A 14,515-nucleotide genomic window follows, 5' to 3' on the forward strand; every position below is an offset into this window, starting at 1 on the left:
TAACTAGATACCGTGACAACTGATTCTTTTTATTCATATATGATTTTTTTTAGACCTAGCTGTAACCAGTTACAATAACGATCAATTTAGATTTTTTTTAGATTTGATTTTATTTTCACACCTGATTAAGTAACCATGTAACATGGTGACTGATTTTTTTTTCAAACCTAACTATAACCAATTACGATTATGATCAATTTATATTTTTTGTTTGGATTCCATTTTTTTTCCAAGTCTTGCTAAGTAATTGGTTACCATCGTAACTGGTTTTTTTTCTTCTTTCAGATATTGTTGTAACTAGTTACTTTCATGATCAATTTCATTTGTTTTTTTCATATAAGTTTTTTTTTCCAAATCTCACTAAGTAACCAATTACAATTCAGTTTGAATTTTGATAATGGTACACTACTAAAAAAAATCAAAATTATTTTTATAGTTGTAACCAGTTACCACCACACCACTTAAAAAATAAAATTGGGTTTGATAGTGGCACCAATCACAACACATCATTAAAAAAAATTGAAAATGGCATACGATTACTATCACATTAAAAAAAATGTTTTGATAGTGGTAATCGGTTACTGCGGAAAAAATATTAAAGAAGATAAAAAATAGAAGAAAAGAAGAAGAATAAATGAGAATAAAAAACATGGTGAATAAGGTCTCAGTTTTTTTTAACAAAAAAAATAATGTAAAAAGACGTTTTATAAAATATGAATGATAAAAATTATTACAAATAGATTAGAATTATAAAAATAACCTTAAAACATATTAAAACTAGCTACTAAGACTATATAAAAATAAAATATGGTATACAAATAAAATACTACTAATGTATGGGAAAAAACTCCCATAAAAATGTAAAAAAAAATATGCCATAAGAAACTTAAGAAGAAAAAAAACTACCATATTTTTCAATTTTTAAAAAAAAATCTAATATTTGGTCTAATTTCCTTTTATTCATTTGGGTGCTTTTCATTCTTACTACTTGCTATTGATAGATTACCTTTAGTAAGTGATTGAATTAATCGTGGTTGATGAAAATTGTTGTAATTAATAGACATAACACTCAAATGGTGCAAGATTAATTTTCTTTGATTTTAATTTTGTAGAGGTATAGACATATATCTTCGTCTTGCATAATCTTGTGGAATTAATGCTTGAGTACATGTTCTTGAAATTATATTGACATAGACATATGTTAGTTTAATTAGAGAATTGATACCATAATGATTTTGACGAAAACCTATGAATTAAAATTGGAATTCTTGATTAATAAACTGTCAATTCTTGATTAATAAACTGTCAGGTTGCAAGAAATTTGCTACAACATTGTTGTCGGTATTCACATAATAGTGGAAATAAATTATCCTAGCTTGTCATACCATCATTGTTAACTTTTGTTACTTATTTCAATTTGTGTTTGATATTTTTAAGCTTAATTTCAGTTTCTTATTAGTTTGATTCACATCCCAAAAATTCATTTAATTTAGTCTTTGTTTTAAGCCACTTTGCTAGTCTTTATTTTTGCAATTTGTGAATTAACAATCCTTGAGGATACGATAGTTGGTACTTGTTGCTATACTACTTGTTGTCAACCGTGTATACTTGCGCATTTATCACACACACATATATATTTTACCACCAACAATTGTGTATCATTTAGGGTTTTTATTTTTATTACCTGAATAGTGAAATAATAGATTAAAAAAGTTGATGAAATTAAATACCCAAGTTTTCATCAATTGAATGAAATCACTATTTATATCATTGTTTGTCTTGTTTTATTTCTTTATTGTTTTTCTTAATTTTTCTAAACTTAAAAATTCGTCACCGAAATAGAATTAGAATTGGATTTGTTAGTAATTGATAATCAATTTTTGTGGGTTCAACACTCTACTTATTTACTTTTTTACTTGTTACGATTGTCTATACTTGTGTACTGAAATTCTACAACAATTTCACACATATATTTTTATATTTTATATTTTTTTTCTATTTATTTTGTACTACATGTATTTTTTTTTTCAAATCAGTGTTCTTCTTTTTTATTTTTTAATATTTTTACATTTGGGTTAAGTAACTTGTTACTTGATAGAATATCTCTCACGTTTTTCAAATATGGGTTTTGTTTACCCGAAAAATGGTTGCTTATGATGTGGCAGGTATTTCTCACACGTGGATGACACGTGGCAGAATTGAAATAAGGCGGTGCTGTTCGGTTATCGACCAACTACACATTGCTTCATCAAGCCTGATTATTAGGTACGATCAGACTGGTCGTATGATTCGGTTTATTCCCTCATAAGATTGTGATCTTGTAATAATTACATTTATTATTTCATCTTTATTACCTTGATACTCGGATATTAAAGAGAGTCAATGCCCAATGACCCATGTAACCCCCTTTGAGCCTATAAATATGCATGAAATAGCTCAAGGAGAGGATTTTTTTTTTTATCTTTGAATCTTTTTCCTGAATATTGAGAGAGAGAGAGAGCCTATAGTGCGATTATCCATCGTCTTGCTGTAATTCTCCCAAGGTTTGTGAAACTCAAAGAACCCTAGTTCTTTGATCACAATATTGGAACTCAATATTAATAATAGCACTAAGTGGACGTAGGTCATTACCATTCATTGGGGCCGAACCACTATAAATTGTTGGTGTTTCTTCTTTACCATTATATTAAACTCTTACTTGTCATTTCTTTTCCTGTCGTATTTTTGACTCCGTGTCGTTGGCCAAATCGATGGTCAACAGTTTTAATAACTATGAAAATGGTATCGAGTTACTCGAGCATAAGGGTTTGATTTTTGGGTAACTGGTAACCCATAGTACTCCAAGTAAAGATAAATGGTTACCATGGAATCTGAAATCAAGAAAAATGTTAATTAATATGGTAGTAGTTGGTTAATTAATATTTTCTTGACACACATTTCAATAATTAATAATAATATATAATTTACACGTGTTTTCAATAATTTGCCTAACTTTGTTCTAACTACCCATTATTTTCTTTCTTATTTCTCTTTCATTTACTTAGTTGACAAATTTATTTCCCTCACTTGTTGATGTTCTCTCTTTCTTTCATTTTTCTCTCATTCGTGATGGTATTTGTTCTTCCTCCTTTTTTTTTTCAAAACCAAACACAACAAACACATTTTAAATGTAATGAAATTACAGGTTACCATAAAGTAACCAAAGCAATTTTTTTCCAGTTAATGTAGTTTATGCTAATAATTCTGATTTGGTAAGTTATTTTCAACCTGAAAGTGACATAAATCATTCAAAACAATGTGAGTTTTAAAAGGTAACTAAAATAATATGTTAACAAAAAGCAATCAAAATAATAAGTTAACAAAAAATAAGTAAAATAATAAGGTACAAACTTGCATGTGATTGACCTTAAATTGGTTAAGGGAGAATGGGATGAAAGGTTTATTTAGAAGAAACTTTAATAATGATGATGCAAATCTGATTTTGAGAATGCCTAGTGGTGATTGGGAGCTGGATGACAAAATGCCTTGGCACTATTCCAAGAGTTGGGAGTACACTGTCAAGAGTGGTTACGAAGTTGCCTTGAGATTCAAAGAACATGCATGATGAAGCTTCGGACACAAAAAGAACTGAATCTTGATGGAACTATGTGTGGAAAATGAGAGTAGGACATGATTTCGCAGTGAATTCAAATTTAATTTTATGATTTCTAAAACTAAAAAATGGTAAGACCCACGTGAATATTTGATTGATTATTTGTTTTCAAATTCTCAATCCAAATACTGATTCTAATTGTTATTTTTATTTTTTCTCTCAATCCAAAACATTATATACTAAAATCCTACAAATCTATTACTTTTTTATATTTTCAGATTCTCTACCAATCTCATATTCGGTTTTTTAAAATTAAAAAACTGTTTACGGATTCTGAACCAATCACATTTTAAAAATATATTTTAAGACTATAAATACATATTTTTATTTTAGAAACACACTTTTTGAAAATGCTATTTTTCGATCGCGAACCAATCACGCATCATGTTTTGTTTTGCAAGGTGTTTCAAGGAACCAAATATGCTCTAGTCAAGATGTGGAGGGAAATGCAACGTTGCGAAGAATATTTGGGAACGAAGAGGATTTAGAAAAGAAGTCAAGAGCTTGCAGAATGTCTTCATCTCTTGGCTGGTTTCTCTGTGCTAGAGAGGGCACTATTCCTCCTGCGTGTGACTTTGCTTGAATGGTGTTGGAATTATTTAAAGGATTTCAGAGAGCAGACAAGGTTGATGCACCAGAAAATTAACAAACCCATTGAGATTGAGAAGTGGAAACCACCTGATGCGAGATGCTTAAAGATTAATGTTGATGCTGCTGGTATGTGTTCGAAAGAAGGCTGTTGTGGAATTGGAATTGCAGCGAGAGACAACAAGGGCCAGCTGGTGTGTGCCAGAGAAATTTTCCTGAATGAGTCGTTCAATGTTATTACTGCTGAATTGTTCGCCATTTTTGAAGGAGTAAAGTTGGGTAGATTTATTGTCGAATCTGATTGTGTCAATGCGGTGAAGTTGGTTAATAATGGTGTGTATGAATGCAGCCACTTTGAACGACTTCTACACTCAATCAAATCCCACTCTGTAGAGGGCACACGGGTCAGATTTCGAGTGCTTCGAGTTCGGGTGGAGGAAAGTGGTACCGAATACGGTTCGAAATTTTTGGGTTTTAGGGTGATTTCGGGTTTCGAATTTGGTTGGTCGGGTTTCGTGTGATATTGGTAAAAAAATAGGCTTTGGTAAAAAATTTCAAAAATACAATTTTTTTATTTTTTTTACTTTTTATATGTTTTTTTTTTAATTTTGTTGTTAGTTTGGTAATGTTGACTTTTTACAAATTGAGTAGTAGTAATTTTTTTTATTAAAATATCAACTTTTTCAAATTTTTTTTTAATTATGTTCGGGTTCGGGTGTAACCCGAATTCGTGTGTCCTTAATTTCAAAACCTGAATCCGACTCTAACCATGTCGAGTTCAGACTGGATTTCACTCGAATTTGACTAGTTGTGCAAAAAAAATTAAATTTTCGGGTCAAATGTTTACTCCTACCTGTATGGTTGTAGTGTTCAATTTAGCCCAAGATCTACTAATTTTCTTTCTCACTCTTTAGCCAAGAATGCTTTTTCTTGTAAAGCTAGTGCTACTAGGAATGGGACTTGCCTATGGTTAAGTTGTGTTTTACAATGAAATGAACTCCCTTTCAAAATAAATAAAAAAAATAGCTGACTTTGTTTTTTGGTTTATTGTTTTCAATTTTTTTGTATGTACATTGGTTACTTTTGTGAATAAAATTTTCAATAACTTTCAGTAATAAATTTTGATATAGTCATGTTAAAATCCCATAAATAGCCATATTGTTAAACGGACAAGTTGATAAAGAATGATATTTACTAGATCAAAAAAACTAAGTAATATGTCATTTGAATAAGAGCATTTAAAACTCATCATATTTTTTTTGTGATGTACATTGGTTACTTTTGTGAATAAAATTGACGTCCTCAAATTGATAAAAAAAATTCATAATTATTTTAGCTAAATAAAAATTGCTATTTTGTAGAAAAATATTTTATACAAAATAATATTGCAAAAAATACAAAAACTTGTTCAAAAATGGTTAATTTTTAGGTTTTAAAAAAATAAGGCATTGAAGTCTCAACAAATATATTTTTTTAAAAAAAATTATTTCAAAACTACACTCTACAGTAAACATATATTAAAAATATACAAAATTTATATTCTATTGGGAAAATATCAGTTTGACCCTTGTATTTTTCCCAAATACACGACCGGTTTCTGTATTTTGTTAAATAACAATTCAAATTCTATGTTTTACGAAATTGATCAAAATAATAGTACCTTATACCCAATTTTAGTCAAAAAAATTTCAAATATAATCATTTCATTCTCAATTCCTCCATCACTTTTTTCACTTCTGAAAATATTTTGACTAAAATCAAGTGTAGGTATTATTTTGATCAATTTTATAAAATATAAAATTTAAATTATCTTTTGACAAAACATAAAAACGGATCGTATAACATAGGACCAAATGATATGTTTTGATTAAAAAAACTCACGGTACAAATCTTAAAAATAAATAAAATAAAGAAAGTATATATTTGGGCCGAAAGTGCTCAAATTTGAGTGGATATGGGTCCAATTATGTTTCGAGAAGCCCATTCTTCGAGAACTCCTCTACACTGAAAATGGGGAAAGAAGACCACGTGTCAGCCATACAATTGGGCCATTTTCAGGTTATGACGGCTCTCTTTAGTAATTACTAATTACTTACTACAAATTTTAATTACTCCCTAAGTAATCATTTAATCCTTGCATGCCAAACTAAATGAAATCATGAATATCGAATGTGAATGCGAAATCATTCTTATCATAATCGGAATTAACACCATCATTAACACAATAAATATACATGTGTGCCTTTATTCTTTTAACCTCGTTAATCGTTCTGTAACTTCCTCTCATTAAATTCCATTTCCTTTACTCAATAAATACATATATATGTGTAAATGTAAATGCTTTAACTTTTTTTCTTAAACAAAAAATTCAAAATGTGTTTAACTATTTACTCCATGCATTTTCATGGATGTGTTTTATGTATATGAATTAGAATAATTAAGATAAATACTAATTAATAAGGCCATATTTGGGATTGGTAATCGTTATAACCAATTACATGTATATAATAGAGCATTTATTAAGTGCATAATTCCACTTCATTGTAACTCCCAATCCCAAAATATGGGTACGTACTCGGTACATGAACTTCTAATCAATAAAATCTCATTTCCTTCCCAATTTTTTTGTTTATTTCATATATACCCTCTTCTACTTTCTGCTCACCTTTTTTTTTATATATAAATATATATATACACAAGCACACACTTTCACTACGTGTACTTACATACCCATATTACAATTCTATTACTTCCAATTCAAAAATGGAGTACTCTACTCAACTTGTCGTTCCAAAGATTGAAAACCCATTTGATGTTGATTGGCTTTTCCATGAAAAACAATCTGAAAAGTAAGTTTTATTTATATGTATAGTCAAAAATTCAACCTTTGCTAGTTGATTTACTCTTTTTTAGTTTGTCACGAGTCATATGTGTGCTCTGCTTCATCGTTTTTGTTTTGCTTATCTTTGAACCCCATTTGCCCTTTTTGCTTTTATATAATATATATGTGTGTATTACTGTTGAAGATTCTGTTTGAAATGGACGTATATATAATAACATTGATCTTTTTTCAGTATTAATTAAAAAGCTCTTTTTTTTTGGGTATTATTGTAGCCTATCATCATGGGCACTAGATTTTTCACCATTCGATCAATATCAGACGTTCATTGAGGCAAATTACTCATCACTTGTTCCATTTTCATACCAAAATGACCAACTTCCTCGTATTGATTTCAAAAGCTTTGAAGATTTTGACAGTGGGTTTTCCCTTGAAAATGCTTTTTCACATTTTGAAGAACCCATCAAAAGCTTTGAGGATTTTGATGGTGGGTTTTCCCTAGAAAATGCATTTTCACATTTTGAAGAACCCCTCAAAAGCTTTGAAGATTTTGATGGTGGGTTTTCCCTAGAAAATGCACTTTCACATTTTGAAGAACCCAACATGGTTGATGAAAAGCCTCAAACAGACAATATGGTCCTTGCTTCTTTTAGTCATCATAGTAATTACCCTGTTCATGAAAATATGAAAAGTAGTCCTTATGAGGATGAGAATGTTGGGTACGAAGTTTCAAGGTTGATGATTGATAGAGAGATGTTTGGAATTCATGAAAATATCAAAAATAGTCCTTATGAGGATAAGAATGTTGGGTATGAAGTTTCAAGGTTGATGATTGATAGAGAGGTATTTGGAAGTTTGGTAAAGAAAAATCATGATGAAGAGGAAGTTATTATGTCATGCAGAGGCAATAGTAATAATAAGAGCAAGAAAAAGAAGGTTGTTGAGTTAGAATTGGATGTCATTCAAAAGTACTTTAATGTACCAATCAAAGAAGCTGCAATGGAGTTGGGAATTGGAGTAACAAGATTGAAGAAACGATGCCGTGAACTTAACATCATGAGGTGGCCTCACAGAAAGCTCAAGAGCTTGAAGTATCTTTTAAAGAATGTCAAGGTCTGTTTATATATATACTGTTTTGTCATATATGTAGTGAAGTTATATATATATATATGTATGTATATACATATCTAATGTTGATTTTTTTGGACAATGTAGAAAATGGGTTTGAGTAGTAATGAGATAATGATGTTGGAAGAGCAACAAAGGCTCGTGGAAGAGGCTCCTGACATGGAATTGACTGAGAGAGCCAAAAAGCTGAGACAGGCTTGTTTTAAAGCTAATTACAAGAGTAAGAGATCTCTAGCAGCCGCAGCTCATCGATCCTAGTACTACTACTGCTTTGCTTAATTGACTTTCATTGCTTGGATTTTTCTATAGATAATTACAGGCACAAAGTTAAAACCACAGAAGATATTTTGAACCAAATTGAACAGTACTAATCTTCTCATAGCTAGGACTTCTTCTTGTTTGGATTACTGAGATGGATTACAGTAGTGGTAGTAGTACTTTTTTAGATGCTGAAATTGATAGAATTGTCATGAAACATGTTTAGCTATATAGTTTGTTTAGTTGCATATTAGCTTGTTCTAAGTACTTTGTACAAAGTTATCAGATATCAATTATATGAGGATCAGAGGATGTGATTTACTTTTGACTTGTTTTCCCAAAACCCACTAAAGTATTCTACAATATCACTATATATATATGTAGCTATAATATCAAAGTGTAATGAAGGGACTGAAGTAGTTGGCTCTCTTGTAACATCAAGATATTTATAGGATTAATTGGATCAATATAATATATGGTGGTAGTACTACTAGCAGTAGACATCACACACACATATATATATAATTAATAAAAGTAGTTGATTATGAATTATTACATCATATGCAAAGCTTTTCTAATCATCATCATGATATACTATATTAGAAATATGTTTTCCAGCTATACAAAATCATGACCAAAAAATAAATAAGAGCTCAAGCTTATGGAAAAGTCAATGACAGCACAATCATGAAGATCGACCAGGAGGGACTAGACTTATTATTAATACATTATATATGTATATATTATATAATATATATATATAAATATTACGAAGAGCCCATTTTTCTCTGTTTTTCTTGCTTGCGTCTCCATGGGACCACCTGCTTAAAGCTTTCATAAATGCTTGCCTGCACTTTTGATAAAGATATAAAGATTATGTTCATGTATATTATATATATATGTCTATTAACTATAGCTGCTATTGTCCATACCATAAATTAATGTACAAAAAGAAGATATTCCACGATAACGCCAACTATCATAGAAACCGCAAATTATGAAGAGAATAATTCCAAATTAAAATATAATATAATAGAAATTCTGTTTCACCGACTGCTTCTTTTTTTGCAGAAAAAGTTGAGTAGTTAGACAAATTAAAGTGCTAATAAACGAGATATAGAACATGGCAATATGTATTATTATAATATAACAATAATGTATAACATGCATGTGTCCTTTTGGAATTCATTAGTTGTATATATAATAATATACCATATTCTATAATGCTATTATAATAATAATAATAATAATAGCTCTACAATTATGTATGTGTAGTGCTTAAGTACGTGTGGCCGTATATATATAGATCCATGCAATAATAACATGTTGATTTATATGATTCAGATCCATATATTTGTTATATTAAACAATTAGAATGGAATAATAACTAACTACTACCCCTCTTGTGTTCTTCACAAGAAAATATTTCATTCTTGTTAGAAAGAATATATGTAGTGAACTTAATTTAATCTTGCAAACATATTTATAATTAACCATCTTCTTTAACATGTTATAATATATATATACATATATATAAGTCATATCAAAAGCTTAACCAGAGTCTAAGTGTCGTTTTCGTTACTTACCAACAAATGTGACTTTGCGTTAGAAAAACTCGAAAGGCTTCCTCTTCTTCTAACCCTAGTAATCTTGACTTTTCCATGATCATGATGATGATGATGATCTTGGTCATGATTATCATGATGAGTAGCAGTATTAGTAATACTACTACTAGTAGTAGTAGTACCATGAACAGAAGACAAAATGTCGAAACTACCCCCAACGACTGATCCCTTATTCTTCCTAAAGCTCCCCCACCTTGAAGACCCAAAGTACCCAACTTTCTCTCTGCTCAACTTCCGACTCTCAGACGGGGTTCGAAACGAGAACGTGAACGACAGCGACCGGCCCACCTCAGGCCCATACAACACCGTCGTCGGCGAGGACATGTTGGTAAATTTGACCTCACCCAACAACCTGGGAGGAAGCTCTAAGGATTTCATGACTAAGCTTCTTTCGTCGTGATCTGCAGCTTGATCCGGTTCGGTTGTGGTGCCGAGTCTGGGCTTTCCAGGCGCCTCTTCCCATAGGAACGGAACCGAGGCTGAGACTCGTTGCGGCGGCGACGCCGAACCTGACGGCTCCGGAAGTTGGTTAGGGAGTGAGTAAAGAGAGAGCTTTGGTGTTGTAGTAGTAGTGGTAGTAGTAGGTTGATCCATGTCTGGGTCAGACTGGTCCATTTTTTGAGCAGTTGGAGAAGTGGATATGGAGAACTTTATAGAGAGAGAGATGGGTTTTGAGTTTTTAGAGAGAGGAGTGGGGTGATCAATGTGAACTGTGACGAGAGAGAGAGGGATAAACGCTCCTGGAGCTCCTTCTTCACGAGAATATAGCCACTTACTTAGAGGTGGGCTGAGCTCTCTCTTTCTCTTTCTATTTCTATTTCTATGCGTGGGTTTGGTGTGTCTGAAGTTACGAAAATGCCCCTCCACGACGCTAGTTAACGACAATCAACGGTCGTTACCGGGGCGGGTGGGACCCTTTTGAAAAAGTCAGAGACTGTATCTTTAGTCAGTAGAAAAAGACCAGATTGAGACCAGAGGGGTTAGGTTGTGATTCATAGGTGCCATGTCACACTATATTACACGCCATCGAATTCTATGTTAATGATATTTCCAAATATTATACATTTACTTGAAACTACTATTCGGTTTCTGTTTTGAAAAATATAATTTGTTAGGCTAAATTGTAACGTGATTATGTTTAATATTTGAGAATAGTGCACATATTATTACTTTTTTATTAATTCATTGAATTTTCTGTGGATTAATACATGTTAGTGTTACAACTAGCTACATTACATTTTATACCATGATAAGTCCAAAGATCCCAATATTAATAGTCTCATCAATTCAAATACACCCACCAACAAATTAACGATGTTTATTCACTTTGTCATTATTTTCTGCATAAGAGGATTCTAGTAGTCTAGAACTATGACAGAATTGAAGTTTGCATCTTTATTAATAAAATTTTATTTTTTTCAAGAAAAAAAATACCAATTAAAAGAAATTTCGTAAGTTAGAAAACTGAAGTGTAACAACACAAATTATTAAAATGAGATAAACTTTTGTGAAGATTTGAAGTCAATTTATTTGAAAAATAAAACTTAAAGTTTGCATGCAAATATATCTCTTCTGTATAATAAGTGTGTAGATAACGAAAATTCTTGGTTTTAACGGTTTTTTATTTTGTAATATTAACTTTAACGGAATATTCTTATATTTAATAGAATATTCTTATATTTAACGGTAGAAATCTTTAAACTTAAATAAAATAAAATTAAAAAAATTAAAATATGATATTTTTGAGATATTTTACAATAATAATTATTTAAAAATACTAAATAATTAAGCAAATTAAAATAAGATATTTTTAAGATATTTTACCATGATAATTATTTTAAAATAATAAATAATTAAATAAATTAAAATATGATATTTTTGAGATATTTTACAATAATAATTATTTAAAAATAATAAAATCATACGTTTTATAACTTAAATAAAGTTTAATTAAACTTAAACTCACTTATTAGAATAAAATCATAATAAACATATAATATAATTTATTGTGAATTAGCACCAAATTATTTTTTAAAAAAAACTAGCAACAAACTTAAATTTAAAATTCACGTATAATATTTAATATTACATTAAACATATAATATATAATCTTTTGCTGTCACTCCAAATTCAAAAACTAGAACAAACATAAATTTAAACAAAAATAAATAAATTATTTAATTAAAATAATATATTTATTTCAAAATTTATATGACATTAATATAAATTTAATAAAAATAATTAATAAATTCTAAAAATAAAAACTAAGCAAACGTACAATGTACATATTGGACGTTGCTGGTATCTAGTATACTATATATGCATCATGGCATAGTATTATGGTTGCAGCTATATTAGAATTTAATTAGAGACGTGTAATTCTTTCTTATTCATCTGATAAACTATGTGTTGTTACAAATATTTATATACTATAGTAATGAGGGGTTACAATTGGGGAAGACTTATAAGCCCAGTAGTACACAACGTAAGGGAAAGGTTTGTGTAAAAGAAATATAAAATAATACAAAAGAGTCAATGAACAAGACAAAAAATTAATCATAATAATAACAATAATATAAATAATTAAGTCGTAAGTAGGTCCAACAGACTCTTCATCTACACTTAAATATATTAGTTTATATATATATTTATATAATCTTGGTGTGCAATGAACGTTAAGTTTTATGTTATTAATTATTTTTATTAAATTTGTATGATTCTCATAAATATAAAATTTAAATAAATAAATAATGTTATATATAAAAAAATAATATAAATATATTAAAAGAAAAATTAAACCAAAATATTATTTATGATTTTTTTTTAAAAATAATACGATAATCTGTTAGATCACAAACTACTATATTTAAGATACAAAATTATTATGATAATATTATTCAAATCACATCTCAACGATGGGGGAAGAAACTTATTTATTCTTCATAGAACATAAATGTTATTATAATTTGTTATTTAGTTATATAGTTATACTATTTGTATTTATTATATATTATATATTATTGTAATAACAACAATCTAGTTTTATAACATGTAAATTTATATTAATATAATTATTAAATATCTAGTTTTGTATTAAATATAATAATAATAATATTTTATAATATTTAAATTTATATTAATATAATTACTAAATATTTATTCTAGTAAAATTTTATAAAAATTAAGGTTATATATTATATGTTATATATTATTATTATAATATTTAAATATTTGTATGCATATAATTAATAAATATCTAATCTAATATTAAATATTATTAGGTTATTATAATGATATTTTATAACATTTGAATTTATACTAATATAATTAATAAATATCTAATGATATTTTATAATATTTGAATTTATATTAATATAATAAATAACTTTTATTTTTATTTTGTTTTAAAAGTATATATTCCATTAAATATTTTGAATATTCTATTAAAGTTAATAAAACAAATTCTTAAAATAAAAAATTTCTGTTATCTACCCATATTTTATATAGAAGATATAGTAGATATGAACATTCTAAAAGAAGAACTTAAGTATTTAAATTTTATTAGATAATAAGGAGATAATATGATGGTAAATATATATATATATATATAAATATATATATAGTGATATATGTCACAACTCACAAGCTGGTTAGTTACCCAATAGATATATAAGTTATTAGTATTAGTAAATATTACTAAATAAAGCGGAAATGCTACGTGAAAAAAAATAAAAATATACTATTTTAATACATTCTTGTTTATCTTATACTATCTTATTAGTAAGTAATATCATTTTAATACATTATATATTGTAATAATTCAAATTGAATATTTCTTTCTACTAGCTAGTTTTGGTAAATATTCTTTTTGATACAAAAATTTATAAATATATTTTACATAGTTTTATTTAGTTTTTTTAGATTGATCGAAAACATAGTTATAATTTTGTAACAAAAAATATTTTATAAAATTGGTGGGATAATACAATTATACAATTTTGAATTGATTGCTATATATATACACATGGTATTAAAATAATATTAATTATGGTTTTAAAATAATATTAATTAAACTATAGGGTACTAAGTTGGTTTTTTTGATAAATAATTAATAAGATATTAAAATAGTATATTAAAAAAATACTAGAATGACATAGACAAATTAAAAATTGTACATTTTCGTTAATTAATGCATGAATGAACTGTCTCGATCAAAATAATAATAATAATAATCTCGTATTGTCTTCGTAGCTTTTTATTTTTTAATTAATGTATGGTTATTGGTCACATGGATAATGAGTGAGAAATAGCAGTCAGAAATCTCAGCTATATCCTGTCATATTTAAGCACCTTTATATAAATTATTTTAACTCATTCCAAACATATTATTATATTAAATAATATAGTTATTAAGATTATAAAATC

At 28.2% G+C, this 14,515-nt stretch overlaps 2 protein-coding genes across 2 annotated transcripts; one reads left to right on the forward strand and one right to left on the reverse strand.

The window, feature by feature from the left end:
• Positions 1 to 7,003: 7,003 nt before the first annotated feature.
• Positions 7,004 to 8,632, forward strand: LOC133778858 (protein RKD4). The gene is made up of 3 exons (XM_062218878.1): positions 7,004 to 7,089; positions 7,355 to 8,192; positions 8,295 to 8,632. The coding sequence occupies exons 1-3, from the start codon at positions 7,004 to 7,006 to the stop codon at positions 8,463 to 8,465; spliced, it is 1,095 nt and encodes a 364-aa protein (XP_062074862.1). The 3' UTR covers positions 8,466 to 8,632.
• Positions 8,633 to 8,890: 258 nt separating this feature from the next.
• LOC133834479 (uncharacterized protein At4g00950) lies at positions 8,891 to 10,881 on the reverse strand. Its single transcript, XM_062264104.1, has 2 exons — positions 10,052 to 10,881; positions 8,891 to 9,313 (listed from the first exon to the last, which is right to left on the reverse strand). The coding sequence occupies exons 1-2, from the start codon at positions 10,703 to 10,705 to the stop codon at positions 9,233 to 9,235; spliced, it is 735 nt and encodes a 244-aa protein (XP_062120088.1). The 5' UTR covers positions 10,706 to 10,881; the 3' UTR covers positions 8,891 to 9,232.
• Positions 10,882 to 14,515: the final 3,634 nt, after the last annotated feature.

This window comes from Humulus lupulus, chromosome 5 (assembly GCF_963169125.1).
Source record: "Humulus lupulus chromosome 5, drHumLupu1.1, whole genome shotgun sequence".
Lineage (NCBI taxonomy): Eukaryota > Viridiplantae > Streptophyta > Magnoliopsida > Rosales > Cannabaceae > Humulus > Humulus lupulus.

Excerpts from the sequence above, each read along its gene's own strand:
- LOC133778858 (XM_062218878.1), top strand. The coding sequence starts at position 7,004 with ATGGAGTACTCTACTCAACTTGTCGTTCCAAAGATTGAAAACCCATTT. Across the intron at positions 7,090-7,354 it reads CATGAAAAACAATCTGAAAA|CCTATCATCATGGGCACTAG; the intron begins GTAAGTTTTATT and ends GTATTATTGTAG. Across the intron at positions 8,193-8,294 it reads ATCTTTTAAAGAATGTCAAG|AAAATGGGTTTGAGTAGTAA; the intron begins GTCTGTTTATAT and ends TGGACAATGTAG.
- LOC133834479 (XM_062264104.1), bottom strand. The coding sequence starts at position 10,705 with ATGGACCAGTCTGACCCAGACATGGATCAACCTACTACTACCACTACT. Across the intron at positions 9,314-10,051 it reads ACGCAAAGTCACATTTGTTG|GCAAGCATTTATGAAAGCTT; the intron begins GTAAGTAACGAA and ends TCAAAAGTGCAG.